The 27995-nt window shown below is 54.1% G+C and overlaps 1 protein-coding gene across 12 annotated transcripts in view; it reads left to right on the forward strand.

Moving 5' to 3' along the window:
- TSPOAP1 (TSPO associated protein 1) overlaps positions 1-21104 on the forward strand; it is a 25383-nt gene extending 4279 nt beyond the window's left edge. For 6 of the 12 annotated variants that reach the window (XM_029927304.1, XM_029927313.1, XM_029927305.1 and 3 more), the window contains 26 exons: positions 916-993; positions 1080-1163; positions 1361-1450; positions 1632-1754; positions 2001-2105; positions 3467-3517; positions 3923-3943; positions 4723-4927; positions 5534-5706; positions 6887-7002; positions 7289-7398; positions 10163-10993; positions 11132-11283; positions 11601-11978; positions 12055-12243; positions 12575-12754; positions 13286-14149; positions 14783-14882; positions 14974-15128; positions 15789-15957; positions 16304-16375; positions 16794-16826; positions 17008-17111; positions 17196-17267; positions 17514-17624; positions 19960-21104. In XM_029927304.1, the coding sequence (XP_029783164.1) occupies positions 916-993; positions 1080-1163; positions 1361-1450; positions 1632-1754; positions 2001-2105; positions 3467-3517; positions 3923-3943; positions 4723-4927; positions 5534-5706; positions 6887-7002; positions 7289-7398; positions 10163-10993; positions 11132-11283; positions 11601-11978; positions 12055-12243; positions 12575-12754; positions 13286-14149; positions 14783-14882; positions 14974-15128; positions 15789-15957; positions 16304-16375; positions 16794-16826; positions 17008-17111; positions 17196-17267; positions 17514-17624; positions 19960-20139 (4746 nt within the window). In that variant the 3' untranslated portion in view covers positions 20140-21104. Of the gene's footprint in view, positions 1-915; positions 994-1079; positions 1164-1360; positions 1451-1631; positions 1755-2000; positions 2106-3466; positions 3518-3922; positions 3944-4722; positions 4928-5533; positions 5707-6886; positions 7003-7288; positions 7399-10162; positions 10994-11131; positions 11284-11600; positions 11979-12054; positions 12244-12574; positions 12755-13285; positions 14150-14782; positions 14883-14973; positions 15129-15788; positions 15958-16303; positions 16376-16793; positions 16827-17007; positions 17112-17195; positions 17268-17513; positions 17625-18256; positions 18319-19959 lie in introns of all 12 variants that reach the window. The other 6 variants (XM_029927312.1, XM_029927316.1, XM_029927306.1 and 3 more) reach the window with 5 other exon arrangements.
- The last annotated feature ends 6891 nt before the right edge of the window (positions 21105-27995 follow it).

A 27995-nucleotide genomic window follows, 5' to 3' on the forward strand; every position in this document is an offset into this window, starting at 1 on the left:
GCTGCCGCCGCCGCCGTAGCGCGGGGACGCCCCCTTCAGCGCCCGCCTGGTCTTTCAGGCCCGGCCCCGGCTCCCCGGGGGTGGCGGTGCGTCCGCCTCGGCTCCAGGTACGGGCGACCCTTGCTGGGTGCTGGCCGTGGGCGGCCTCTGTCGCGAAGGCTTGGGACCCCACTCCGGACCCCCAGAACTTATAGGTCTGGCTCCTCTCCATCCTCTACTTGGTCGGCACCTAGTTCACCTCCTTCTGGGAACACGGGTGGGAGAAGGTGGATTCCATAGCGACCAAGGCCTCGGTGTGGGGGGCGGGGGTGCTTCTTGCTCAGGTTTTGCCCCTCTGCTTGGCCCAGGAAGGGGGATACAGCTCCCATCGAGACCTGTCCTCTCTTAGAGTTTGCGAAGATAAATCTGAAGTGCGACAGGGTGGGCTCGACGGACGCTAGGAAGAGGGTCTGGCCAGGCTTACACTGCTCTAGGCAAAGCCCAGGTTTGGATGGTCCAGAATTCCTAGCCCTGAGAGCACCCCGTCCCAGGGGCCCCGGCAGCCTCCTAGTTCTCTGCCAGTCACTGAAGGACACCCAGGACAGTTATTGAGTGCAGTGCTGGGCTGCTGGTGGAAGCTAAAAAGGGAAAGCTTTGGCCTGGATAAAGGACCCATCTCCCTGGGCACACATGGGTCTCAGGATCTCAAAGCAGTGTGTCTGGAGGACACAGGGGCGCAGCCTCTGCACTCCCACATCAGCTGGAGACATAGACAGGCAGCGCCCCCATCCCCACCACCCCCATTTCTGGCCAGGGATCTCTTTGCTGACTATGAGATGCGGTGGGAGCCTGCACAGACAGGCTGGGCAAGGGGGCAGGCTGCCCTGAGGCCCTATTCTCAGATGCCAGCCTCCCCACTGCCCCCTGCATTCTCAGGCCAGGCCCCAAGAGGATGTGGAAACCCCACCCACGGGCCTAGGGGAGCCAGAGAAACAGCGGAGGGTGCAGCAGCTGGTAAGTCCTGGGTCAAGGGCTGGAGGCAACCAGTTGTGGGCAGGTCTGCCTTCCCCCATGAGGAGCCCTTGGTTCTGACCCCACAGGAGTCAGAGCTCAGCAAGAAGCGAAAGAAATGTGAGAGCCTGGAGCAGGAAGCCCGGAAAAAGCAGAGGCGATGTGAGGAGCTGGTGAGCTCCCAAGGGTTTCCCGGAGGCCAGTCAGGTGGTGGGCTCCCTCACGGCTCTGCTTTCACCCCCTGTCCTTTGGGGCTCTCCTGTCCTGTCTGGCGCAGGGTCCAGGTTGCGGGGGGGGGGCCTTGTCCAGGAGGGCAGGGTCCTCTGTGTGGGTGCCAGCCTCCCGCCCCAGAGCCCCCCTGGTCTCTCAGGAACTGCAGCTGAGAGAAGCCCAGAATGAGAATGCCCGCCTCCTGGAGGAGAATTCTCGGCTCAGTGGGAGAGCCACGGATAAAGAGCAGGTAGCGGTTCTGCCCACGTGCTGTGGGGCTGGGCTTCTGCTGGGGCCCTGGTCCCTGGGCAAGGGGCTGTCTTCTGCACCCCCTGAACTGGGCCAGAGTATGGAGGGTACTATTCCCCCTGGTGAAGGAGCTGCTGGGACAAGCTCAGGCACCCAGCTCCCTGCTGCTCCCCCCTCTCCAGGTGGAGTGGGAGAATGCAGAGCTGAGGGGCCAGCTCCTGGGGGTGACACAGGAGAGGGACTCGGCCCTTCGCAAGAGCCAGGGCCTGCAGAGCAAGCTGGAGAGCCTGGAGCAGGTGCTGAAGGTGAGGAGATTGTGTGGGTGGGTAGAGGGTCTGGGGCCCTGGTGCGAGGAGAAAGTGGGGCAGGAGAGCATGCCCTGTGTGGGGTCTGAGGCCCAGTCCTGGCACTGCCAGCTTGCCCTTCACTGGCCTTGGTTTCCTTCATAACAGAAGGTATCTGGAACACATGGTGTCCAAGGCTCCTACATCTTAGATCTACAGAAATGGTGGAGCTGGGCTCTGGTCTTGACCCATGGTCTTGTGTTTTAGCACATGCGGGAGGTGGCCCAGCGGAGGCAGCAGCTCGAGGTGGAGCATGAGCAGGCTCGGCTCAGCCTGCAGGAGAAGCAGGAGGAAGTCCGGAGGCTGCAGCAGGTGCGGACAGGGGGAAGGGAAGCGTGGTAGAATGCTGGACCCCCCAGTCAGCTGCTCATCCACTGGGCATTTACTGAGCACCCACTGAATGCCAGGCTCTGTGCTAGGCACTGGGGACAATGGTGGGGAAAGATCAGGTCCCATGTCTATCAGCAAATAAGCAATACACAAGTGAGGGAACCCCAGTCGCTGACGGACCCAGGTGGGGAGAAATGAGCAGGGTGGTGTGACAGAGTGACTAGGGTGAGCCAGGAGCCACTTTAGAGAGGTGGGCAGGGAAGGCAACTAATACATTAAGCATGAGAAGGAGCCAGCTGAAGAGCACTCCAGGTAGAATTGAAGTGCAAATGCCCTGTGGCGGGAAAGAGTGGGGTGGTCCGGACCAGTTGGCTGGATTATAATAGGTGAGACAGAGCAGCGGGAATAGGCAAGAGTGGATATTTTGTTCTTTGAGGGGTTGGAAGCTGTTGGAAGGTCCTAAGCCAGGAGTAGCATGGTCTGATTCATCATTTTCGAAGATCATGTGAGCAGCACCACAGAGGGCGGGGTGGGAGCATGGACAAGGTGGTCAGGTGTCGGGGCTGCTGCAGTTCAGGTGGGAGAGGACAGCCGTCTGGACGAGGTGCAGGCGATGCAGGTGGACACAAGTGGAAGGAGGTGAAGTATTTTGGAGAGAGGATTAACAAAACTCCATAGGATTCTGGTTGAGCCCCTGCTTCTTGTAGCCATTTGCTGCATAAACCCTGGTGGAGTGTTGGGCTCTTCACCTTCCAGGAGGTGATGGATGAAGGGGCAAGAGCTGTGAGAGTTAGGGAGTCCTGAGTTCTGAGTCCTGCTTTGGCTAAGTTTGGGTTATATGTTAAATATAAGTGGACATTTCCATAGATAGTTGGATCTACGGGTTTGGAGTCATGTGGAAGTTGGTCATGGAGATAGGTTTCGGAGTCATCAGTGGTCTAGTTGTGTGACCAGATGGGACCTCTTGGGAGACAGTGAAGAGTGTTAAGTGCCCTGTACCCCCCTGTGTCCTGCAGCACCCCAACATTCAAAAAGGGCAAAGGACAGGGAGCAGGTGAAGGAGGTTGAGAAGGAGCATCCCAAGAGGTGGGAGGGAAACCCAGAGGGTGGATGTCCCAGAAAGGGAGAAACTATCAGACCTGCTTCTCCTTGACACTGTTACCTTCTGGCCTAAGGTGTGGTTCTGGGGTAGGAATCTGAGAGGGAGGGACCCTCAGCCTATCCCTTCCCAGCTCTCCTTTCCTCTTCTTCCCTCCTTTGCCCTTGCTGCTCCGCTCCCTCTCCCTCTCCCCTCGCCTGTTCCTCACCTTTCCTCTCTAACCTTTGCCTCCTCCTACCTGCAGGCCCAGGCAGAAGCCAAGAGGGAACATGAAGGGGCCGTGCAGCTGCTGGAGGTAGGTCCTTGGAAGTGGCCACCAGCAGCACCGGTTGGGGGGAAGGCTGGGAAGTTCAGAGAGAGCTGGAATGGACTGCGTGAGTGTGGGAGGGTGTGGGGTTAAGGAAGGGCCCTTGAGTGCTCCAGAGCCTAGGGAATCCCTTCTACTATCTGCCTACTTCTCAGGCAGGGGCACGGCTGGGCAGGGGCTCCTGGGTCTGGTGGCAGCAGCCCCCACTGCCCCCCACCCCCAGGGGATGCCTTCACCCTGAAATATCCTTCCATTTAGGAACTGCTCAGTCAGTCCAGGGAGCCGACCAGGTAGCGTCCACTTGGGCCCTCGCTCCCTCTCTCCCTCTCTGCGCAGTGACCCGCGGGGTGAAGGGTTCTAACCTGTCCTCTGTGCTTTCCTTTCCTGCCACAGTCGACCCTGGATTCCATGCAGGTACAGCCTCCTGACGCCCCACCTCCCTGGGTCATCCCCTCCCGTGCACCTGTCTAGGCTGGCGGAGCCCCTTCCTCGGGGCCCAGTGGCCCCAGCTCTCGTGTGGAACAGAGGAGGGCGTGTCTGGTAGCAGACCCAAGAACCTTTAGAAGGACTGGGATTCCTACGAGACCTGCAGGCCACTCAGAGCTCAGTGCCTGGTGGATGCGGGGCACACCCTCCTCTAAAACCTAGCCACTCGGACCATGGGGAAGTTCCTCACCAATCATGATCCTCTTGGTATTGGCCAGGGGAGAGCCCCAAATGTTGGGACTTTTCTGATACCCAAGAAAATTTCTTGAGAATTGGCTCCTTCCTGCTGTAAAGATGTTCTGAGCTCCTGTGCAGGATCTCTCTTGAGGGTAGGGATTTGGGTCACTGACTGAGAGGGTGACAAGCAGCAGAGCCCAGGAAACTCCCGAGGAGATACTGGCAGTGGGGCTGGGAGTGGGAGCCATTCCTGGAAGCAGCAGGAAGGAGGGAGTGCCACTGCCTGGGGTGGAGGGTGTGCTGAGTGGGGGCCGGGTTCGCCCTTCCCGCAGAGGCTTGGGAGCGAAGGTCGCCCGCAGCCCTGGTGCCCCACTCCCAGCTCAGACACTGTTAAGGCAGTGGGCAGCCAGGTGAGGGCTGGTGCCCGGGCCTAGGGCCGGGCGGGTGGAAGCTGAGGCCTGGTGTGGGGGCTCCAGATGGGACTGAGCAGCTTTGTTGGGCCTGGTGGCTTATGGGAGGTCTTGGCCCAGGTCCGGGTTCGAGAGCTGGAGGAGCAGTGCCGCAGCCAAACAGAGCGCTTCAGCCTCCTGGCACAGGAGCTCCAGGCCTTCCGCCTGCACCCTGGCCCCTTGGATCTACTTACGTCTGCCCTGGGCTACAGTACCCTTGGGGACCACCCACCCCCACCCTGCTGCTGCTCTACCCCCCAGGCTTGCCGTGGGTCTGGCCCCAAAGGTAAGTGGACCCCAGTGACATTTGTCTGGAATGCTTTTGTACAGAGCAGAGAGTTCAGGGTCAGAGAAAGCTAGCAAGTCACCCAAAGTCACACAGCAAGTTAGGGCCAGGCTAGACCAAGGCTCTGATGGGGGAGAAATGAGCTCACAGGATCGGCTCTTCTGGGTCTGACCAGACATCACAGCCACTGCTCTCTCCCCCAGCAAGACCTCTGTGGTGTCACAGCTGGGAGATGGGCACTAGGAATCAGCAGCCAGCAGTAAGGGCTTGTAAAGAGCTGGGGGGCATCAGTCAGATCTGGGGTCCCCAGCCCCTCTCACTGAACAGCCCATGTGATTTTGAGTATGCTGCTAAACCTCTCTGAGCTCTGGTTTCCTAAGCTGTAAGACGGGAATAATTCAGTGCACTTCAGCAACCTGCTCTGAGGATCATGAGAAATAATATATGTAAATCACTTTCACCTCGACTTTGTAAAGCTCTCCTCAAATATTTCCCTCTTGTAAGGAAACGTGACTATGTAGGGCCTGACCCCCATACCCAAGCAGCCCCCCCTTGCTCCCTAGTCTCTCGTCAGGTCACAGGCCCCATGTGCCATCTTCTCTTTAGATCTTGACCTCCCTCCAGGCTCCCCTGGGCGCTGCACCCCAAAGTCTTCTGAGCCTGCCCCTGCAACTGTTGTCGGGGTCCCTCGAAGGACGGCCAAGAAGACAGAGTCCCTCTCCAACTCCTCTCGCTCTGAATCTGTCCACAACAGCCCCAAGTCCTGCCCTACGCCCGAGGTCAGTGCTGGTGAGGGGTCCGGGGATGGGGGGTGGCCCTCTCCTCCTCTGGGGTCCCAGGGGTTAGGTGGCTGCTGGGCCGTGCGGGGTCCCAAGTTGCGAAGTGGAGCCAGGCCCTGGGAGAGAAGGGCCTGCGGATTCTTCTTTATGGGCCAGGAGCTCTGGTGGAGGCCGCCCTGCTCTCCGGGGCTCCCCTGCAGGCCCTACTCTGGGGCTTCCCAGCCCCGCCCCTCTGGGGCTCACAGAGGCCCTAGAGTCCTGAGCCGGATGGAGGGAGACACTTTGGCGCCAGGATCCGTATAATGAGACTGTTCATGTGAGTTTAGCAGAAGCAGATGGTTGTGTGAGAAAGAACACGGGTTCTGGCATTCAGATCTCAGCTCTGTCTTAGGCAAGTCTCTGATTCTTTCTGGGCTTTGGTTTCCTTGTCTGGGTTTTGGAGTTAATAAAATCTGCCTTGTAATGTTGTATGAGGGTTACATGAAAAGATAAAAGGAAGAGGGCTACTGCAGGGGGCACAGTAGATACTTAACAAGTGGCCACTATTATTATTACCAAGTGTTTGATCACCTTGTCCCTCTCTCTACTTCTTCCCAAACCTCAGAAATCTGAGGGGGCAGAGCCAGAGCAGAGCTGCTGTCTGGGGTTGTGGAACCCAACCCAGGCCTCTACTGCCCCCTTGTGGGATAGGCTGATGGTGCGGGGTTTATCTGTGCCATGGGAGGGCTGCACTGTCCACCCCCTGGGTGCCCTCCTTACAGGGGCTTCTCAGGACCTTCTGCCTCCTGGCTTCTGGCTCTTCACAGTCGGCATGCTTTGCCATGTTCTTCCGTTAAGGAGACAAACTGCCATTGGACAGCCCCTGTACACCAGAGTGGTTGGCTGCCTCTTCAGTGGGGAAAGTGGTCATATTTACTGGGATGGTAAAATAGAGGCCAGGGCTCAGGAGGGATCCAGGCTATTCTCACTCCGCTTTGCCAGGGCAGCTGGGCTCTGCCAGGACCTGCTGGCCTGGGTACTGACTTAGAAAACACGGAGGCTCATTGCTGCTGGCCTTGTCCAGCACGTGCTGTCTTTCCCTTCTCAGAGCCGTAGGTTCTGTGGCTCATCCTGGAAACCTGCCTGCTTTGCCATTGGCCCTGGGGTCTGGAGAGAACTGGCACTTTCTGTTTGCCTGCAGGTGGACACAGCCAGCGAGGTGGAGGAGCTGGAGGCAGACAGTGTCTCCCTGCTCCCGGCAGCACCGGAGGGCAGCCGGGGAGGAGCCAGGATCCAGGTGTTCCTAGCGCGCTATAGGTGGGCCCCTCCCCTCTGCCCCCTACTTCCCTAGCATTTGGGGTGTATGGGAGGAAGGGGCTGGGGGAAGAGAGAGGTCTCTGGAGGTGGCGGGGGTGGTTCAGCGATCTCAGTTGGACACGTCCCCTTGGCCCGGTTGAGCCAGGTGGGCACCGTGAGTGCTCTACTCGGCTACCGGTGGGCAACCAAGTCTCCATAAAGGCCTAGTACAGTGGGAGGGAGGAGACGGGGCATGGAGAGAGGATGGGGTCACTGTCCTCTTCCCCCTCGGTGCCTCCTTTGACAGTTACAACCCCTTCGAGGGCCCCAATGAGAACCCAGAGGCAGAGCTCCCGCTCACTGCTGGCGAGTACATCTACATCTATGGCAACATGGACGAGGATGGCTTTTTTGAAGGTAGGAAGGTGCAGGGTTAGTCTGTCCGTCCCTCTGCTTTTGAGCCCCTCTTCCCAAAGGCTTCCACCCAACCCTACCTTCTCCTTGGTGTGCTCGGGACATTTCAGACTCAGCAAAAAGGCATATAGTGACTTGGCAGCCCACACAGAAAGGGTCCAGGAAAGGGGCCAGTGGTCTGACTGCAGATCTGTCCCGAGCAGGGTAGGGCAGGGCCTATCACAGTCCAGATGATGAATGAGGCCACAGGGAATTTTGGCTGAATTTGCTTTTGTGCTTCCAGACAGGGCACAGCAGTGCTTAACACTAGCGACCTGGAAGTTGGACATGTAGCACAGATCTGAAGCTGGACTCCAGCTGGGTGTGGGGGAGTGGGAACCAGGGTCCGGAGCCCAGGAAAGGGTGTCAGTGAGTAGTCAGCAGGCAGGGCATGGGCTTCAGGGCAGTGCACCAGGGCCTGTGGGGAGCCCAGGCACCTGAGCCAAAGCCCCGTTTTTGATGGGCGACAGGGCGGGGCCTGCAAAAGAAATGGTCTCAGGTCTCCCTGGCCAAACAGCAGGGAGAACAAACGGCCCCGGGCCGAGACTGAGTTGCAGTGTAGGCAGGGCAGGGTGAGGGCCATAACCAGGGGCGGGTTTAGGAAAGATGTTAGATCTGAATCCATAACACCCAAAGCTTCGGGTTTGTTAAGGCCAGGTCTTCCGAGCCCACTCGGGGCCCTGCACCTGTTCTTTGAGTAACTGTGGTGAACAATGATGAACAGCTAAGCTCCTCAGAGGAATGGGTACAGAAAGTGGGATTAAATATTTCCCAGAAATTACTTTCTAAATGAAAAAAACAAAACAAAAAACAAAACCAAAACAAAACAAAAAACAAAAGCCACTTTTCTTGGAGGGGGGTAGCAAGAACACAAATAACCACTAAGCACAAATTATTAGAATTTGAACTATATGATCTGGGATAGATTTAAAGGCACGGAGACAACAGGCCTGGGGTGCCGTGTTCCTCTTCACACTTAGCTAAGCGACTGCTTCCTCTACATCTGGTCCTGCCTGGACTGCTGCTAGTGGTTCAAGTTCGGGAACATGGGCCTGACTCTGACTAGGGCTCCAGCGCCAGCCTTTCTGGTGGTAGACGTGCTTAGTGCGGAGGCTCCTACCTTCAACGTCACATTCCTCAGCGTTAGTGCTGATGTTAGTATTCTCGGGCTTCCTTAATAAATTACCAAAAGAAATGTATTCTTAACACCTCTGGAGGCCAGACATTTGAAGTCAAGGTGTCGGCAGGGTCACACTCCCTCTGGAGGCCCAAGGGGAGATTCTGTCCCCTGTTCCTTTCAGCCTCTGGTGGCTCCAGGTGTTTCTTGGCTTGTGACCATGTCATTCCAGTCTCTGCCTCTGTAGTTACAGTGCCTCTCCTTCTCTTCTCTCAGTGTCTCTCCCTGTGTAACTCTTATAAAGACACTTGTCATTTGACTTAGGACCCGTCTAGATAATCTGGAATGATCTCATCTCAAGCCCCTTAACTTCATTACATCTGCAAAGATGGTTTTTCCAAATAAGGCCACATTCACAGGATCCAGGGATTAGGATGTGGCTATACATTTGAGAGGTGACCATTTTCCACTATAGTGCTTATTTTCTCTAATGTACTGAAAGTTACTATTGTTTCTTTCCATGCTTTTCCCCCTCCTAGCAGAAGCAGAGAGCAAGGGTGTTGGGGAAACTGGAAGCCCCTCCCTCTGCAGCTCAGACCTGTCTTCCTCTTCAGCACACTTTCCTAAACCCTGGCCTCTGTTTCCCCTTCCTCCTAATAAGGCACAGCAGCCGTGGGCTCATCTGTTCCCTGGGAATCTGTTCCCTTCTCCCATATTAGCTGGGACATGGCATGCTGCGTGCCCAATTTCTTCCTTCCTTGACATCTCTCTATTGTCACGTGTTCAGGGGAGCTGGAGCTGACCTTTGGTCGCTGCCTGGACTGACTATGGTCATGTTCCCAGACCCAGGCTCACTGTGGGTCTGGCTCTTCTAGAACCCACACAGGAATCTTTTCTCTGGCACTCATGCCTTTTGTCGCTGAAGATTCCTTCCCTTCCCCTGATTAGGTGGTGCTTTCCTCTTCCTTTGAGGATGTTTGTTTTCCACACAGGGAAGTTCAAGTGTGCCCCTGTCCCGACTACTCAGGCCCTCGGAATATGAAAGTTTTCAAACATACGGTAAAATGAAAGAGTAATACAGCGAACACCAATGTACTCACCACCTACATTCAATAGTTGTTAACATTTTGCCATATTTGCTTTTTCCGACTGTAGGTTAAAAATGAAAAGCGATGTAAAAGCGAGCTGTAGACATCATGACATTTCGCCCAGCCCTTCTTCAGCACGCATCTCCTCAGAGCATGGTTCTCGGAGAGCCTTGTGGCACTAGCACCTGGGCACCTGTTAGAAATGCAGACTCACCGCCCCACCCAGACCTAACTAAATTAGAATCTGCATTTTAACAAATCTCCAGGGGATTCATATGCACACTAACATTTAAGAAGCGCTGTCCTATATCACCACGGTGCTGTTATTACACCTACGAATATTAGCAATGACTCCCCTACCACAGATGTTGCGTGTTCTTGCCTTTTAAAAGTGCTCACAGATAACTGTTGATTTGGATCAAATGCTTAAGATCACTCACTAACTGTTGCTAAAATGCATTTATTGGACTGGTTTTTCTCTACCTCCTCTCTGTCTTCCCCTTCCCTGCCCTCCCTCTGCCAGGGGAGCTCATGGATGGCCGAAGGGGCCTGGTTCCTTCCAATTTTGTAGAGCGTGTATCCGACGATGACCTCCTGACCTCCCTCCCTCCGGAGCTGGCCGATTTGTCCCACAGCTCAGGCCCCGAACTCAGTTTCCTGAGTGCAGGCGGGGGTGGCAGCAGTAGTGGGGGCCAGAGCAGTGGGGGACGCAGCCAGCCCAGGCCTGAGGATGAGGCTGCAGGGGACGAGCTCAGTCCCAGCCCCCAGCCCGAGGGCCTGGGCGGGCCCCCTGCTGTGCCTTACCCACGGGGTCTGGTGGTCCTCAGGCAGCTGGCCCACAGTGTGGTGCTAGCCTGGGAGCCGCCTCCTGAGCGAGTGGAGCTACGCGGCTACCATATCTGCGTGAACGGGGAGCTGCATCAGGCCCTGGGGCCAGGGGTGCCTCCCAAGGCTGTGCTAGAGAACCTGGACCTGCGGGCCGGGCCCCTCCGTGTTTCTGTGCAGGCCCTGACCAGCCAGGGCAGCTCGGACCCTCTGCGTTGTTGCTTGGTTGTGGGTACCCGGGCTGGGGTTGTACCTAGCCAGCTGCGGGTCCATCGACTGACAGCCACGTCTGCTGAGATCACCTGGGTGCCCGGCAATAGCAACTTGGCCCATGCTGTCTACCTCAATGGGGAAGAGTGCCCCCCTGCCCGCCCCAGCACCTACTGGGCCACCTTCTGCCACCTGCGGCCTGGTACTCTCTATCAGGCCCAAGTGGAGGCTCAGCTCCCACCTCGAGAGTCCTGGGAACCAGGCTGGGAGAGGCCGGAGCAGCGGGCTGCCACCCTGCAGTTCACCACACTCCCAGCAGGTATGCAGGCTCGCTTCGGCTTTGACGCTCTGTAATACTCAGAAGGCCAGGTTGGGGGACATACATTTTCAGGGAAATGGCAAATGAGGCTGGAGGTGAGTATCTGCATTCCTGGGTCTGGTGCCCTCTTCCCCTCAGGCCCACCCGATGCCCCCCTGGATGTGCAGATTGAACCGGGACCCTCCCCTGGAATCCTGATCATCAGTTGGCTCCCAGTAACAATTGATGCTGCTGGCACCTCCAATGGCGTCCGGGTCACGGGCTATGCCATTTATGCCGATGGGCAAAAGGTAGGGCCTGCGGACTCTGCCTTCCTGTACCCCGGGAATAGGGTATGGGTCTCTCCTTGCCATGCTCAGAGACCTCCTCTCCCCAGCTTGGCACAGCCGCTGGCATTTGGGCACCGTGTAGCAGGCAGATCGGTTGAGGGCATGGGCTTTGAGAGCAGATGACTGCGATTCAAACACCATGCCACCACTGAAGCCCTGTGGCCGGGAGGATTAAGTGAGATGAGACACACCAAGGCCTGGCATAATGCTAACCGCCACTGCTAACCCTCACCGTGTCCTCGCACTCAGCCATCTTTGCCTCTCCCCTCTGCCTGCAGATCATGGAGGTGGCGTCGCCCACGGCAGGCAGCGTGCTAGTGGAGCTGTCCCAGCTGCAGCTGATGCAAGTGTGCCGGGAGGTGGCTGTGCGCACCATGTCGCCCCACGGCGAGTCAGCCGACTCCATCCCAGCTCCTGTCCCCTCAGCCTTAGTGGCAGCCTGCCTACCAGCCACAGTCTCTTGCCCCTCACCACGGCCAGGTTCCGAAGCCAGAACACCCCTTGCTCCAGCTTCCCCGGGGCCTGGAGATCCTAACTCTCCCCTCCGGCACCCTGATCCCCATGGAACTCGAGAGCCCCTCAGGGCCCCCCCGGCAAGCCCTCCCAGAGAGGCAGTGAAAGGAGCCTCTGAGGACCCCCCAGCACCTTGCTCCCAGGTACCCTGCTGGGGAGATGGGGGACCGGTGGAGGGGGACAAAGGCTTGGACCCTCCCTCAGTGCCCACCGTTCCAGGAGGAGGCTGGGGCAGCTGTGCCGGGCACCTCAGAGGACCGGAGGGCCAGTGAACCAGCTTCGCTGTTGGCCCAGGAAGAGGCCCTGTTGGCACCTTGCTCTGGCCAGGGAGCCCTTGCCCTGCGAGGGTCCTGTGCTGACACCTGCCGTGGAGGAGACACAGGGTCTGGGCTGAGGCCCAGGGCTGAGGTACGGAGGTGGGGACACACTGGGCCAGCTCAGAGAACTGGGACTCGCCTCCCTGCCAGCCCAAATCTGGGTGTCCTCTCCCTTTATTTTCTGCTCTGGTGTGCGCTCCACGTCTGCTTCTGTCACCTTGTCTCCCCAGATTTCTCTTTTCCTTTTGGCTACCACCCCTCTTCCCCCAATCCCAGCCCTTGTGCACACCCCCCATTTGAGACACGACTCTCTCTCCCTCTGCCAAGGGACTGCTATCATTCCCACTGGGGCTGAGCCTTCCGGAGCCCCCGGTGCCTCCTCAAACCCTTCCCTCTCTCTTCCTTTGCCTCGCTTCTTCCAGAGGGAGGACACAGCAGAGCTTGGAGTCCGTCTGGTGAACTCCCTTGTGGACCATGGCCGCAATTCAGATCTCTCAGACATCCAAGAAGAGGAGGAGGAGGAGGAGGAGAATCTGTGTTCCAGGACTTGCTCTTTCCAGAAGCAGGTTGTTGGCAACAGCATCAGGGAGAGTGGGGCCAAGGTAATGGGGTGAGGATGGGCTGGGGGGCCCTAGACCTCAGGTTCTGGGGGCCTCTATCCTTCGTGTCAGCAGCTGCTCCGGCCACCGCTGAGTGCCAGCAACATTCTAGGTGTGTGGCCTGGGCCCTGTCCTGAGCAGCAGATAGGAGATTGTTCAGGATTCTGCCTTCCTTGGAAGAAAGGAGAGGACGAGGAGCCCTCTTCTGCCCCTTCTCCTGCTCCAGCCCGCCATAGGCAGTGCCCTGGCCTGAGATCCTTGCTGGGAGCCTCTGGGGAGGGGTGGGGAGGTGTGGTCTGCTCCCTGCTGCTCCTGTGCAGCCTGTTTTCCGGAGTGTGTTCCCTAATTCCTCCTCTGGCTGTGCTCTGGACTTGCTGTGTGACTTTGGGCCACCCCCCTCCCTGGTCTTTCCTCTTATAGGAAGCTGAGGGAGGGCTGTGGGGTTGCATGGAACCCCTCCTCTCATTTAAGGACAAAGGTCACAGCTGTCTCCTCTTCCCACGGACCTCTCTTCCCTGCTGCCCTTCCCCCCAGCCCCCACCCCAGCCTGACCCCTTCTGTGAGACCGACAGCGACGAGGAGATCTTGGAGCAGATCCTGGAGCTGCCCCTCCAGCAGTTCTGCAGCAAGAAGCTTTTTAGCATCCCGGAGGAGGAGGAAGAGGAGGACGAGGAAGATGAGGGGGAGGAGGAGGAAGACGAGGAGAGGCCAGGGGCAGGCTGTTCCTCCCAAGACCCCGGCCCACCTGAGTCTGCATTGCTGGGGCTGGGCTGTGACAGCAGTCAGCCTAGAGGGCCTGGCCCTTGTTCCTTGTCTCCAGAGCCCTGCAGGGCTGGGGACCGCCTGGAGGACATACCTGGACTAGTTGGTGGAAGCAGCCGGAGGAAAGGAAGTGGCTCCCCTGAGAAGCCCCCAAACCGCAGGCGGTCCCCAGATCCCCGTGAACACTGCAGCCGACTTCTCAGCAACGGCGGGCCCCAGGCTTCTGGACGACCGGGTCCCACACGGGAGAGGGGCAGCCCTTCTGTGGGCGAGGGGACCAAGGGTGTGCCAGAGGCTGGTGGGAGAGGGCGGCCAGCCCCTTCCCGGAGATGCTCCCGTGGCCGGGCCCCAGAATCTAGCCTGGCCAGCTGTCTCTCCCCCAAGTGCTTGGAGATCAGCATCGAATATGATTCTGAGGACGAGCAGGAGGCGGGCAGCGGGGGCATCAGCATCACCAGCTCCTGCTACCTTGGAGATGGGGAGGCCTGGGGCACGGCCCCCATAGGAAGGTCCAGGGGGCCTCTGAAGGCCAATTCAGGCCCCACCCCCTACCCACACCTTTCGGCCTGGGAGAAGGGGGAGACAGAGCGGAGAGGCCGCAGTGCGACTGGCAGAGCCAAGGAGCCACCCTCCCGGGTCCGTGCCCACTCCCCACCCTGGCAGCCCCCTGCCTGCTGCCGCCTGGTGGCTCTGCTTGCTGCCCACCAGCCACTCCCATTCCACGCTGCCGCCTCCATCTGCAGAGGTGGGGCCGGGCCTCTGGGCTCCCTCACCCTCCTCCTCCCACCCACATTCCACTGCTTTGCTGCTTCTGCCTATCGGAACTGGGATGCACAATATTCTGTTATTGCTAGCCGCCAATTGCTGCCAGCCAGCCCCCTGCCTTTGTGCAGGGTGGCCCTCTGCTTAGCTAGTTACATCTTCAGGACACTGACGGTGATGTCCAGCATCACCAGACCCTGACGCTGAGAAGAGGCCCTCCTCTCCCACGCTCCTCGGCCAGCTCTGAGATCCTCCCCTCTACTGCACTCACCAACGAGGGTGGCGGAGCCGGGATCTCCCCTTCTGCCCTTCCTCTCGCAGTGGGGGTGTCTGATGTCTCCGAGAGATTGGGCCAAGGCTCCAGGAGAGGAATGTTGTGTCCCGGCTCTGCTGTGCTGCTTATGCTGATGGGGCAGAGCTGGGGAGCGCGTGCGGGGTCCTGCCCTGCTGACGCGCCCACCAGCGGGCGGTGGGTCACTTCTGCTCTCTGCTGCCCTCTCTTTGCAGGCAACAGAGACTGGGGAGCCCAGAGGGCAGGACAGCTCTGGGCGGAGGGGCCCCCCACGTGGAGGGGCCCAGGCCCCCAGGGCAGGCGGCACAGAGTTGGGTGAGCACCTGAGGGGGGCCAGGCTAGGCCAAAGGGGTCTTTCCTAACCTAACCCTTTGGCAAGAGCTTACTGTCATCTCTGTCTCCGCAGCCTCTCTGAGGAGCCCCCCAGAAGAAGCGCTGGTTTACCAGGACCTACCTGTCAGGGTTTTTGTGGCTCTGTTTGACTATGACCCGGTGTCAATGTCACCCAACCCTGATGCTGGGGAAGAGGAGCTCCCCTTCCGGGAGGGCCAGATCCTGAAGGTGACTGACTGTCCGGGTCCCCCGCCCTCTCCCCTCTCCTGTCCTGGGGGTTTCCCAGCCTGCATGGGGGTACTGGAGGCATCCTAGCCTGCATGGAGGGGGGAACCACGGCTACCAGAGGACAAGGAGCTGAATCCTGACTCTGCCACTTATAGCTGTGTAGCCTTGAGTGGATGCGCTAGCTGCTCTAGACCTCAGTTTCCTCATTGGTAAAATGGGGCTGATGTTCATGTCTACCTCACAAAGCTGGTTGAGGATTAGGTTCAGGGCACGTGGCATACTTCAGTGGCCTGGCACACAGCACAGTATAATAACAGCTACTGTTAACATTACAGTTTTTATGGAGTCTCTAAGTATTTATTCAAGACTTTTTGCAGTTGCTCAGAGATTACAGAGATCTAGTCTGGGCTGAGCCGGGTGCGGGGGTGGGGGGGGTGTGGAGGGGTGGACGTGCAGAGTGAGTGATGATATATGAAAAAGGCTATCTTCTCTCATCCCTCTGATCCTTATTCTTGGCTGTCTCCCCCTATTTCCTGTTTCACAACCCACAGAAGGTGACCATTCTTCTGCAATTCTGAGTGTGGTGTTGTGGGGCTCAGGGCCTGAGAGCCAGGGAGCAAGCTGTACTGGCCTCTTGAGATGACTGGTCTTTGCCTTCAGGTGTTTGGGGACAAGGATGCCGATGGCTTCTACCGCGGTGAAGGTGGGGGGCGGATAGGCTACATCCCCTGCAACATGGTGGCCGAGGTGGCTGTGGACAGCCCCACAGAGACACAGCAGCTGTTCCAGCGGGGTTATTTGTCCCCAGATGTTCTCACTGAAGGCTCAGGTATGTCCTGCTGCTGTCCCTTACCTACACCCCAGCTCCAACTCAGCCCCTCCTGAGCAATCTGTATGTCTGGGGTGGCCAGGGAGCATCATTTTTTCAGAGTCTTGCAGAGACTAAGGCCAGTGTGGCCACAGCAGTTAGCTTGCCACACAGAACGGGGGTCTGCTGCAGAGAGGCTGGGCCATGAAGTTTTGATCCTGGAGGTCAAGGATGGGAGAGGAAAGCCCTTTAGAAACTTGAGCACAAGAACCCTGGCACAGTCCAAAGAGAAGACTCCAGAGTCACTATTCTGTCCCCCTCCCCTGCCTCAGTTTCTCTCTTACATATACTTGCCTTTCTGGATCAGGGAATGGTCCCTTTGTGTACTCTACAGCCCGCACAGCTGGGCCTCCCCCCAAGCCCCGCCGCTCCAAGAAAGGTGGGTGAGATCCCCCCTCCCTTGGGGCCTGTGAGGATGAGTGGGGGTGGGGAGCACTGCTTGGCTCTCTGGGGAGACACGAGTGGGGTTTTGAGCAGGTAATGGGAATTAGGGTAGACCTTCATCCACATCCATTCCCTCCACTGGGGAGCGTCCTTTTAATGGGAACGGGGAGTGGTTTGCTGGCGCCTCTGCTCCAAAAAGCACCTGACTAAATTCGGTGCAGCCTGGAGCAAGTCATTTACCTTTTCTGGGTCTTAGTTTACTACCACATCCAAAGCGCTGGGCTCTGCTCTCTGAACGTCTTTCTCCTGCATCCCTTGTGTGAGACCGAGCATCCTGCCCTCCCTGCCCCACCCCCGGCCCGGGATGAGGAGGGAAGCCAGGGGCAGGGCTCACCTGCACGTTCTCTCCACAGCTGAGGCGGAAGGCTCTGCCCAGCCCTGTGCAGGTGAGGGGCCATTCCTGTGCAGGAGAGGCTGGGAAAGGTGGGATGGGGCTGGGTGGCCCCTCTGGGCTCTCCCCAGAGGCTGCAGCTAGTGGAGAGGTGGCGAATAGGGGGTCAGTAGTGTGGAGAACGATATGGCATGGGGGTCCAGAGAGTCCCCAGTCCTCTCCCCCTCCCCCTGCAGGCCGCCCCCAGCAGGTTTCCTCTGCCGGCCTCAAGTCTTCCCGTTCCATGGTGGCTGCATTTGACTACAACCCTCGGGAGAGCTCCCCCAACATGGATGTAGAGGTGAGGACCCCCACAGAGAGCGCAGCCAAGGGGGTGGTAGCAGAGCCTCCCCAGGACTGATGTTGTCTCTTGGGCTCTCCACAGGCAGAGCTGCCCTTCCGGGCAGGAGACATCATTACTGTGTTCGGTGACATGGACGATGATGGTTTCTACTATGTGAGAACATTGGGGTGGGGGGTGTGCTCTGCTCCTTACCAGCCCTTTCAGGGAGGGCTCTACCAGGGCCAGGGATGGGGGTGAGCAAGGGTTCCTGAAGGAAGCCTGGAGGAATGGACCAGGCAGGGACATGGACCAGGCCATGACAGTGATGTTGGCCTCTGGCTGTTTCCTCCGGGGCTCCGGGGCTGAGGGGTGGAGCTGAGGCCTCTGCTAGTCTCAGCCTCATCAGCATCTCCTTTCCAGGGGGAGCTCAATGGACAGAGGGGCTTGGTTCCGTCCAACTTCCTGGAGGGCCCTGGACCTGAGGCGAGCGGCTCAGACAGGGAGCCCGGGGCACTCCAGGCCGAGAGTCAGGTCAGTGAGGAGCTGGGCTTCCAGCTCAGTAGCTGGGGCTGTACCCTGCTGGAGTGGTGGTGGGGACAGTGTCCTGGGAGGGGAGCAGGTGGCTGTGATCTAGGGAGCATCTTGCAGAGTGGAGCTGCGAGGGAGAGCCCTGCCAGGGCCAGCTCCCTCCCAGTATGTGCCCCCCTCCGCAGAGGAGTGATGCCTGTGATCCTGAGCCCCGGCCCATCTGACCCAGCTGCCCATGCCCCCTGGGCTGATGCTGGTGAGGGGTCTTGTGGAAAAGGACCCTTGGGCCTCTCACACCTCTTAACTAGGAACTTCCCACCCTCTCCCTGTCTCCCAGGTGCCTTTTAAAGCCAGTTGCCCAGCAAGGCCCAGCAAGCTTCCTGGGTCCTTGTTCTTAGAGCTTGCCTCTCCCCAGGGTGGGTGGAATACAGCTGGGTTCCAGCCTCGTGGCGCAGGAGGAGGGGGAGAGGGCATGGTTCCAGTGGGAAACCCTGGGTGTCTGTCTACAATATCGCCAAAGGCAACGGCTGTGCAAAGCGGGACCAGTTCCTGTGAGCTGAGTGACCTGGTGCCTGGGCAGGGGATATGTGAGTCAGTCCATAACCCAACTCCTCTCTTTGTTCCCTGTTCTTCAGAGAACGAGGAGGAGACGAGTCCAGTGCTAGATGGACATAGATATATATAGAGAGAGCAACATGTAAGTGGGGGACTGGCCCCCTCTGTTCATGTGACCCCCTCTCCTTCCGTCACCATAATCAGATAGCGCTCCTTTGTCTTGAGTACAGGAGCTGACCTGCCTTCTCTCCCAGGGATTGGGGGAGGGAGATCTTGCCGTGAGCCAGATCTGGGTATAGGATCGTCCCCTCCCTTTGCTTTTACTTTGGGCAGTGCCAACTGTTACAGGAATACACGTCATTTTAGTATATAATGCCCCATATTTGCTGACTCCTCATATTCTATAGCTCATGCGGCTTATAGAATGTTGTGTGACATCCACATTGTGACTCATCAGAGAATTATGATACCATATGACTATGGTGTTATAATATCGTGATCATTATCGGTGACAGAATGGTAATGCCACCAGTAATAATAGTTTCCCCACCCTTGTCCTCTGTATCGTGACCTGTTAGGGGGTCGGATGCATAATTTTACTTCCAATTCTCCATTTTCTCTGTTGGAGGGAATAAAAGAGGAGGCTTAAACAATTGAAATCCATAGATAACCCCAAACCATTCATCTCTGGGGCTCAGAGGCCCCCTTCATTTGTCTTCCCAGCAACCCCTCCCTCCTGGGATGCCACGGAAGGAGCCTGGGGAGGAGTGGTTAGCAGTAGACTCTGCGGCCTCTAGGTGCGCTCTCTGAGAGCAGGCCCGCCACGTCCATCCCCAGGGCCTTGGGTTGGGGGGTCCTAGGCTGGGCACTCAGCTCCCCTGCCTTTGGTCTGGGCTTCCTGGCTGGCTCTGGCCAGGAGACTGCAGGGATGTGGTGGTGAGTCGAGGAAGGGAGTGGGGGGCAGGGGTGCAGAACTCGTTGGCGGTCAAAATCTAACTGGGCTGTGCCAAGCACAAGAAGTTGTGGTAGGAATTCAGGAATGGGGAGTAGGAGTAGGGAGGCTTCCTGGTGGCCCTCTTGTTCACCCACCACCTGTCCTTTAGGCCACTAATAGCACTGGGTGGGCCTGTGGCCACTGGAGCTAGGAGGAGATTCAGCAAGGGACATATTTGGACAGAGGCAGCAGGGCAGCTCTTGGCAGGGGAGGGGGAGGGGTGCTTAGTGGTGTGTCCCGCAGCCCTCTGAGAAGCCATTTGAGGAGGAGTCTGGGGGGGGAGGGGTGCAGGGACACCGCAGCTGCTGGGCTGGACCAGTGAGCTGAGCTGCTTCTGTCTGTGAGGCGGTGCAGGAACGGCCTTCCCTGGGGTGGGATGGCTGCCTCTAAGTGGTCCTGGTCTTCCTTTGCTGTGAGGGGGTGACACGGGGGAATTGGAGGCATGCATCCCAAGGGGCAGGTCCAAGGACTCCTGAGCTCTGTCAGCCTAGTACCCTATAGGGAGACCCAGAGGAGGGGAGGGGCGTGCCCAGGTTCTGGAAGCACACCTGGACTCTGTGTCTGTTCCTCCGACTCCCGGCTCAGTGTTCCCTCGGCGGCATCACACAGCCACCTCTCTGAGCTCTGTGTGTGTTTGGGGCAGGGGGGCGGATGGGGTCGTGGGCTTCTGGTTCTTGACCATGGGTCTGTGACATGGAGGGCTGTAAGCACCTGAGATTGTAGGGCGAAGGAGTCAGGGTGGGGCAGGGAGTCAGGTCCTGACTTTGTCCCTTTTCTCTCCTATTTCAGGACTGGGCCAGCTCAACACAAGGGCCTCCAGTGCCCAGAGGCTGGCCCTGTGCCCCTGGCCCTGGCAGCTTCCCCACAATTGAACTGGGGGGGCTACAGGGCACCAGCGAGAAGGTGTGGGGTCTCCTCGCCAAGGGAAAGCAGCTCCTAAGGAAACTAGGCTCTGGGAAGAAGGAGTGATGCTGTGCCGGGTCCTGCAGGCAGAAGCAGCCCCCTGAGGCCCCGGGGTCGCGGGGTGCGAAGACCCTGACGCCCATTCTCCTGAGTTAACACTGTGGCACTTGGATGGGAATCAGAGACTGTTTGAAGGTCAGAGCTAGATGAGTCCTCAAGGATGAATCCTGTGGAGGGCACCCACCTCTTGCAGGAGGGGAAACTGAGCCGCAGAATGAAAAAATAACTCGGTCAAGGTTACTGAGCACCTCAGTCATAGAGCCAGGACCCGTGACTCCCTGTCCATCCACCTATGCCTACTTTCCCGCCACTCGATGCTAGTCCCTTCTTTGATCCTCCCCACTCCAATGGCTGGCTATCCTGACATGTCTTCCTTCCCCTGAAGGCAAGTTTGCACTGGATTCCCTGAAGCCTCCCTCCCCCACCATGGGGCAGGCAGGGCGGAACCCTGTATATATGTACATACTCAGTGCCTCTGTCCACGTGGCTTCCACCGCACAGGCCCAGGAAGGAGAAAGGCCATGCCAAAGCGGGCCTAACCCATAGTGCTCCACCCCTCCCTGCCAGCCCAGCCTCCTGGCCCCTGTGTGTCCCACCCCCAAAGACCCTGGGGCCAGCGGGCCGAAAGCAGGAGTTGGGTTTGCCTTATTTTGCTCATTGGATTCAACTTCTCTTTTGCATCATCTTCCTCTGGTCCCCGTCGGAGTCTGGGGGCTGGGGAAGAGGACAGATTTATGCAGCTATTTTCATACATTCCCTGTTCAGAGTGGGGTAGAGAGCTCTCCACCCTCACCCTCACCGCACCCTCTAACCCTGCGGCTGGGTGAGTGTCTGCATGCTTCCTTCACTGTGCTGGGAGATCGGTCCACTGAAGCCCCACCCCAGGCCTCGGTCTCCAGGGGTGTGGAATGGTGGGGGCATTTGTTTAAAAAGACATTTTATTATAATAAAGTCTATTTTCACAAAACCCATGCTGGGCTCTACTTGGGGCAAAGGACTCCTCACACGGGGCGGGTTGTGCTGGGCTTTGGCCTTGACTTTAGAACCCAGGAGTTACATCCGAGGGCGACTGGGGCAAACCAATGAACAAGAAGACCAAGCAGCTCCTGAGTTTCTTTTCCGAAGAAGATGGTGTGGCAGCTTCCTGAGTCCCTGGTGCAGGGTGTTTGGGGTTGGGATGGGTTCTGGTGGGAGAAAGAGACCTGGCAGGGGGATGGGAGACCCGAGAGAAGGCACCAGTTTCAGGGCAGTGGACTGAACACATCCTGCAATGTTGACTTTCCTGTGCCAAGTGCATAGAAACAACAGATGTAAGAAAAATGCAAGCAAACCATATAGTTCCACTTGAAAGCTGGGGGGAGGACTCTTCATAGACTAGAACAGCAGAGAGAGGACAGAAAACAGATGGGAGAGCGTCCTCAGGAACCTCAAAGCCGGGGATGTGTGTGAGTCCCCCGCGTTGCTCCGTGCCTAGAGGTGGTGCAGAAGGAGCAGGAGAGACCTGGGGGCTATGGGCGGCTTGCTTGGTCCAGATTCCGTTTGGGGAGCAACCGGGTCAATGGATTGTTGCACATTTTCCTCCCCAGGGGCCAATGGGCAAAAGTGAGGGTGTCTGCCTTTATTTAAAAAAAATTTTTTTTTTAGAGAGGATGAGAGAGAGGGAGCAAGTGAGCGAGGGGTAGAGAGAGAGGGAGAATCCCATGAGGGTCAGAGATAGAGAAAGGGGAAGAGAGAAATGGGCCCACCAGAAGCAGGGCTCCAGCTCGAACGTTGTCTGCCTTTAGATACAACAGTGGGAGTGGCAGCATGGGTAAGAGACCAGGTGGTACTCTAGGTGGTTGGCAACACCTGGCAGAAGCCAGAAGTATCACTGCCCAGGTGAAGAGCCACTGAAGTGCAGCACCTTGTGCCCTCTCCCTCTCACAGAAACCCTGCAGGTCAGCAGCCTTGCCCACCCTGTCTTGCAAGGGTTGTCAACTACGAAGTCCGGGGCAAACTCCACATTGAGACTCAACAAACATCATGGGGAAGATGTGAACACTGCTGAGCCTTCTGACCTGTGAACAAAGTACACCTGTCCGTTTCTTTAGGTCTTTAATTTCTCTCGACAATTCGACCTTGCCCATTTTCTGTCCGATTTATCCTTAATTATTTCATTTTTAAAGATTTTATTTATTTATTTTTAAGTTTATTCATCTTGAGAGAGAAAGCACGAATCAGGGAGGGACAGAGAGAGGAAGAGAGAATCCCAAGCAGGCTCCACTTTGTCAGCACAGAGCCTGATGAGGGGCTCGAACCCATGAACCATGAGATCATGACCTGAGCCAAGTTGGATGCTCAACTGACTGAGCCACCAGATGCCCTAAGGTTTTATTTTTAAATAATCTCTACACTCAACATGAGGCTCAAACTCACAACTCCAAGATCAAGAGTCACAGGCTTCACTGAGCCAGCCAGGCACTCCCCTAATTATTTCATATTTTTGATGCTATTATAAATGGTATTGTTATTGAAAATTTAAATTTCAAATTCTTTGTTGTTAGTATATAAAAATATAATCGATTTTTATATTTTGGCCTTACATATTGCAGCCTTACCAAACTCACTTATTGGTTCTAGTAGTTTTTGTAGGGCTCTTAAGAATTTTCTGCATATGTGATCATATTGTATATAAACAGAATTTTACTTTGTCCTTTCAAATTTTGATGCCTTTTCTTTCTTTTTCCCTCCCTCCCTCCTTCCTTCCTTCCTTCCTTCCCCTCATTGCAGTGGATGGAACCTCCAGTACAATGCTAAATAGACATTACAAGAGTGGACACACTTGTCTTATTCCTGGTCTTAGGGAAAAAGAAAAGCATTCAGTCTTTCATCACGAATAATGATGTTAGTGACATATATTTTTGTAGATAACCTTTATCAGGTTCAAGGAAGTTCTCTTCTCCTTTAGTTTGCAGAGAGCTGGCTTTTGTTTGGTTTTGTTTTTTTTTAATAATCAGTAACAGATGTTAGATTTTGTCAAAAATCTTTCTGCATCTAATGGGAGATTATATAGTTTTTCTTTCTTAGTAATGGTAAATTTCATTGATTTTTCAATGTTAAACCGACCTTAGTTTCCTGGGATAAGTTCCACTTGGCCGTGACCTGGGAGGAGGATAGAGGATGAGAGCCATGTCCCTCTCTTGCTGAGTTTGAGGAATGTGACTATTCAAGGTACAGATAAGTGCACTGGTTAAAGACTCGCAGCCTAGAATACAGAGACTCTTGGGTTATAATTTGGGCTCATCCACTGTTTCCACCCGGTACTTACCCAGGGGCTCTTACTCATTAGGGATTCTCCCTGTACTTCTGACAAAGCAAGAACTTCCCCTTAGGTCATAATAGAGGATAGAGGAAAGGAGCTGTGTTTCCACACCCAACCCGGTCAGGGTCCAGCATCACACAATCTTTTACTGGCCTCGAGGGGCTGTTTTCCAGTCTTGCTGTCTCTGCAGGGTAGGCACTGATCTGATGAGGGCTGGAACGTGCAGAGAGGAGGGGAACCAGGTAGCTCCTCCCTGCCCCAGGCCCTGCTGGAGAAACCTCTCCCTCTCAGTCCGTGTTCCCCTTACCAACTCTTGTTATTTTCTGTTCTCCAACAGTTTCACTTTGGTGTCTCATTTCTGTGACATCTCCATAGTCAGATTTGGCTGATGGATCCTGTAGCTCATGCTAATCCTGCTTTGCCTGAAATGGGGGTTATTATCTACATTTCAGGAATTGAGTCTACTTGTAACAGAGAACTTAATCGCAGTATTAGACGCGAAAAGATAATGGAGGAATATCTTCCAAGGGCCGAAGAGGAAGGAAGTTGAACTTGAATTTTATACTTAGCCAAATTACCAGTCATGCTACTGAAGCATCCCTCAGGGGAAATGCCACATACGCCAATGCTATCATTTCAATCTTTGGTAGTGTTTGACTTCATATTAAGTAAACCAAAGCAAAAGTAATCCAAAACCACTGATTATGTAAAACAAATCAAAATTTGCTACTTTGGGAAGTTAAGGTGGAGGGAGATGTTATGAGTTTGTTTGTTTTCTTTTTGTAATGAAATTATTTTTTTTGTGATACTATCAAACAAAGGAGCATTGGTTTTAAAATGACCACCCCTTACTCAGCCCTTTCAGTTCCATTCCCCAAATGGTAGCCACAGTTAATAGGCTTCTGTGCCTGTTTCCAGGATTTTCTATGCGTATTTCAATGTGTATATACATGCCCGTGGCATGTATGTATATCTGTGTGTTTTGCATGAATTGTATCATGCGGTATATGCTTTGTAAATAGCTCTTTTCTTTGGGCAACATATCTTTCTATATCTTGCTATGTATAGAGCTCCTTCATTAGTTTTTATTTTTTATGAAGGCCCCAACGTGCGGCCCATTATCTCACAATCTTGAAATTACGATTCACATGCTCTATGGACTGAGCCACCCAGGAGCCCTTCTCCTTCATCAGCTTTAAAAACTGCATAAAAACACCATTACATGAATGACCAGTGTGGCAAAACATTTTTTGATAGACATTTGGCTTATTTCTGGTCTTTTGGATGTTGGAAATGAGGCTGAAATGAACCCTCTTGGGCAGGTATCTTTACGATTTCCTGAGAATGCTTCTGAAAGGTAAATGTCTTCTTGGAAGTAGAACTGCTGAGTCAGAACAAGTGTACATTTTGGATTTTGACTGACATTGCCAAATTGCCATCCCGTTGCATGGGGCCAGTCCACACTTATGTTTTCACATACTGATTGGCACTGGCTTTATTAGCTTTTTAGAATTTTAATTAATCTGGTAGAGTTGCTGTTGAATTCTTTGAGTTTAGTGTTTCATGTTCTTAGTGGTTTTTGTTTTTTTTTTTGAACTTTATCTTATGGACACTTACCCTCCGCCCTCCCCCCCACCCCCCCGCCAATAACCACAGGTATAAAGGGGTTTGATGGAATAACCATTAAATATTCATATAATCATATAATTTGACTTTTCTTTACCTCTATAATACTACCCAAAAACAAATTTGGGAACTACTTTTTGCAACTAACAAAAGCTTGAATATTCACTTAAAAAGCCTTTTTTAAAAGCCTTGTTCATTAAAGAGTATAACCTTTCTAGTATGGGGATAGGAGTTAAAAATGTCCAGTGTTTTTCAGATCTGTGTCTCTGCTTTCCAAAGAGAACTAAAAGGAGCATACTAAAACTTTTAAGGAAGGAAAATACTTATAAGATTTTACAAGTTCTGTGGAGAAACTTAATGACAAAATTTATATACCTATTTCAAAACAGGAGTACTTAGGAACAAATCTAACAAAAAGGTAAAACAATAACATTTCAATGAAGACTATAAAAGTAGACTTAAATAAAACGATGTCCTGTATTACTCAAGAATGTAAACTCTAGGAGGGGTGATTTGGTAATTGCTCCATTCTCAGTTCCCAGGACAGTGCTAGCACACAGGTGCTCAGGAAATATATGTTGAACGAATGGATGTATATGAATAGGAAGATACTATATTAGAGATGCCAGTTGTCACCAGATTTATGTATAAAATGAATATAATATCAATAAAAATATCAATAGGATTTCTCATGGAACTAGATATTGAAATAGTCATAGAGTATATATGTTAGAATGCTGAAGATTCCTTTGAAAAAGAAGAATGAGGAAGGAGAGTTTATCTTAATGGAAATCAAAACATATTTAAAAGTTATGGAAATTGCTATGATAAGATATTTACATAGGAATCAGTAGACTAGTAATTCAGTAGAATAGAATATTCTAGAAAAACACACACATTTATGTTAAGTGAGAAAAGCAGTATCTCATTTCAGCAGAGAAACCACAGAAAGCATTGGGACAACTGGTTATCCATTTGGAAATAAATAAAGGTGGCCCACTCTTGCATTGTTCACTTACACTATTCACAAAAAAATTCCAGATGTTTGAGTGATCTAAATGTGAAAAATCAAAATATGAAGGTATTAGAAGAATATATGGGAGAATATGTTTATGATCTTGAAAAAGGGAAGATCATTTTAAGCAAGTCTGAAAAGGAAAATTCATAAAGGAAAAGATTGATAAATTTGACCACTTCATAAAAATGACCCTATTGGAGTGCCTGAGTGGCTCAGTCGGTTAAGTGTCCAACTTCCATTTAAGTCACGATCTTGCAGTTTGGGAGTTCAAACCCTGTGTGGGGCTCTGTGCTGACAGCTCAGAGCCTGGAGCCTGCTTCAGATTCTGTGTGTGTGTGTGTCTCTCTCTGTCCCTCTCTCATTCATGCTCTGTCTCTCTCAAAAATAAATAAACATTAAAAAATTTTTTAATTGATCCTATAAAAGCCATAAATGAAAAGTGACAGGCTGGAAAATATTAACAATATACGTAACAGCCAACAGATTAGTATTATTCAGAATATACAGTAACTTTTGCAAATCAATAAAACAATGACAATCCCATAGAAAAATGGACAACACCAAACACAGAACATTTACAGAAGAGTTAGTTCAAATAAAAACGTGCTGGCTATTATCTAAAGAAATAAAAATTGAACGAATAATGTGATTTCAGTCTTTGCCCTTGAGACTTTTGATAAGTCTGGAGGACTGTTTGGTAATATGTATTTATTAAAAAATTTAAATGCACGAAACCTGTGGCTCACTTCTCAATCTTTACCCTGGAGGACAAGGTGTGTGTGTGTGTGTGTGTGTGTGTGTGTGTGTACAGAGACTTCTTGCTGCATTGTTTTTAATTGTGAAAAAATGGGGAAATGTCAGCTTCCATCAAGAGAGGAGAGGTCGCATAATGGGAATAACTTCACCAAAAAATGTATGTGAAACATGCAGTGAGACACTTTTCTAAGTAGTGCATGCACGGTAGATCTGCAAGGTGTCCTGTTGAGGGAGAGAAGCACACTGCCCAACAAAATGTTTAGGGTGCTAGCGTTTGTGGAAAAATAAAGGACAACGAATGTTTCCGAGAGACCCATATACGTATATGAATGTAACGCAAAAGGCTTGGATGGACAAACACAAAAATGGCAACAGGTTGTGTGAGGAATGGAGGAAGGAGACTGGAATTAGGGACCTAGTCTAAAGGGAGCTTTCACAGGATTTGTGCCATTTTACTTTTACTCACAGTGTGTCCACAATTCAAAAGTAATTTTTAGAAACTGAAAGAGCAAGAAAAGAAGGTCTTTGGGCCGGTGCAGTTGCTGTGTCTGGCGGGTCCTTGTCCCCCGCTCGGCCCAGCTTCCATAGCTTCCTTCTATCCAACCACACGCACACAGGAAATCTGGCGGTAATCCCAACTGAACTGTTTCCTCAGCAGCGTTAAGAAAGAGCGCACGGTTTTGCAAGCAGTAGCAGAGGGCCCGTTATCCCACAGGCAGTTGGACTTTACCCTAGGGTGGGGGTGTTTGGGAAGGTAAGTGGGGAGAAGAGGGGGGCATATGTGGGGAGGGGGTGGGGAGACTTCCTCCCAGCACTATAGTCTTGAGATTGGAGCAGTTGCCGCAGCGCCCTCCAGAGGCCACCCCCGGGATGGGAACTGGGGATAATTTAAGGGACTAGGCTTGTTTGGAGTATCTCCTCCCACAGGTATGTCCTTCTGCTGGTTACTTTGCATGCTGAGAAGCCCTTTGGGCCTCAGATATGCCTGCGGCAGACAAACTAGACCTACATGAGGGTTCAACAGAGGTACAGACTGGGCCATCTTGCGGTTAGCCTGGTTGTATCATTATTCAGTGGTTGGAAACATAAAGTCAAGGAGCATCTCAAGCCCCTGCAGGTAAATGCAAGCCCACCATCCAGCCCTGAGCCAAAGGCAGGTGG

The sequence above is a fragment of the Suricata suricatta genome, chromosome 17 (assembly GCF_006229205.1).
Source record: "Suricata suricatta isolate VVHF042 chromosome 17, meerkat_22Aug2017_6uvM2_HiC, whole genome shotgun sequence".
NCBI lineage: Eukaryota > Metazoa > Chordata > Mammalia > Carnivora > Herpestidae > Suricata > Suricata suricatta.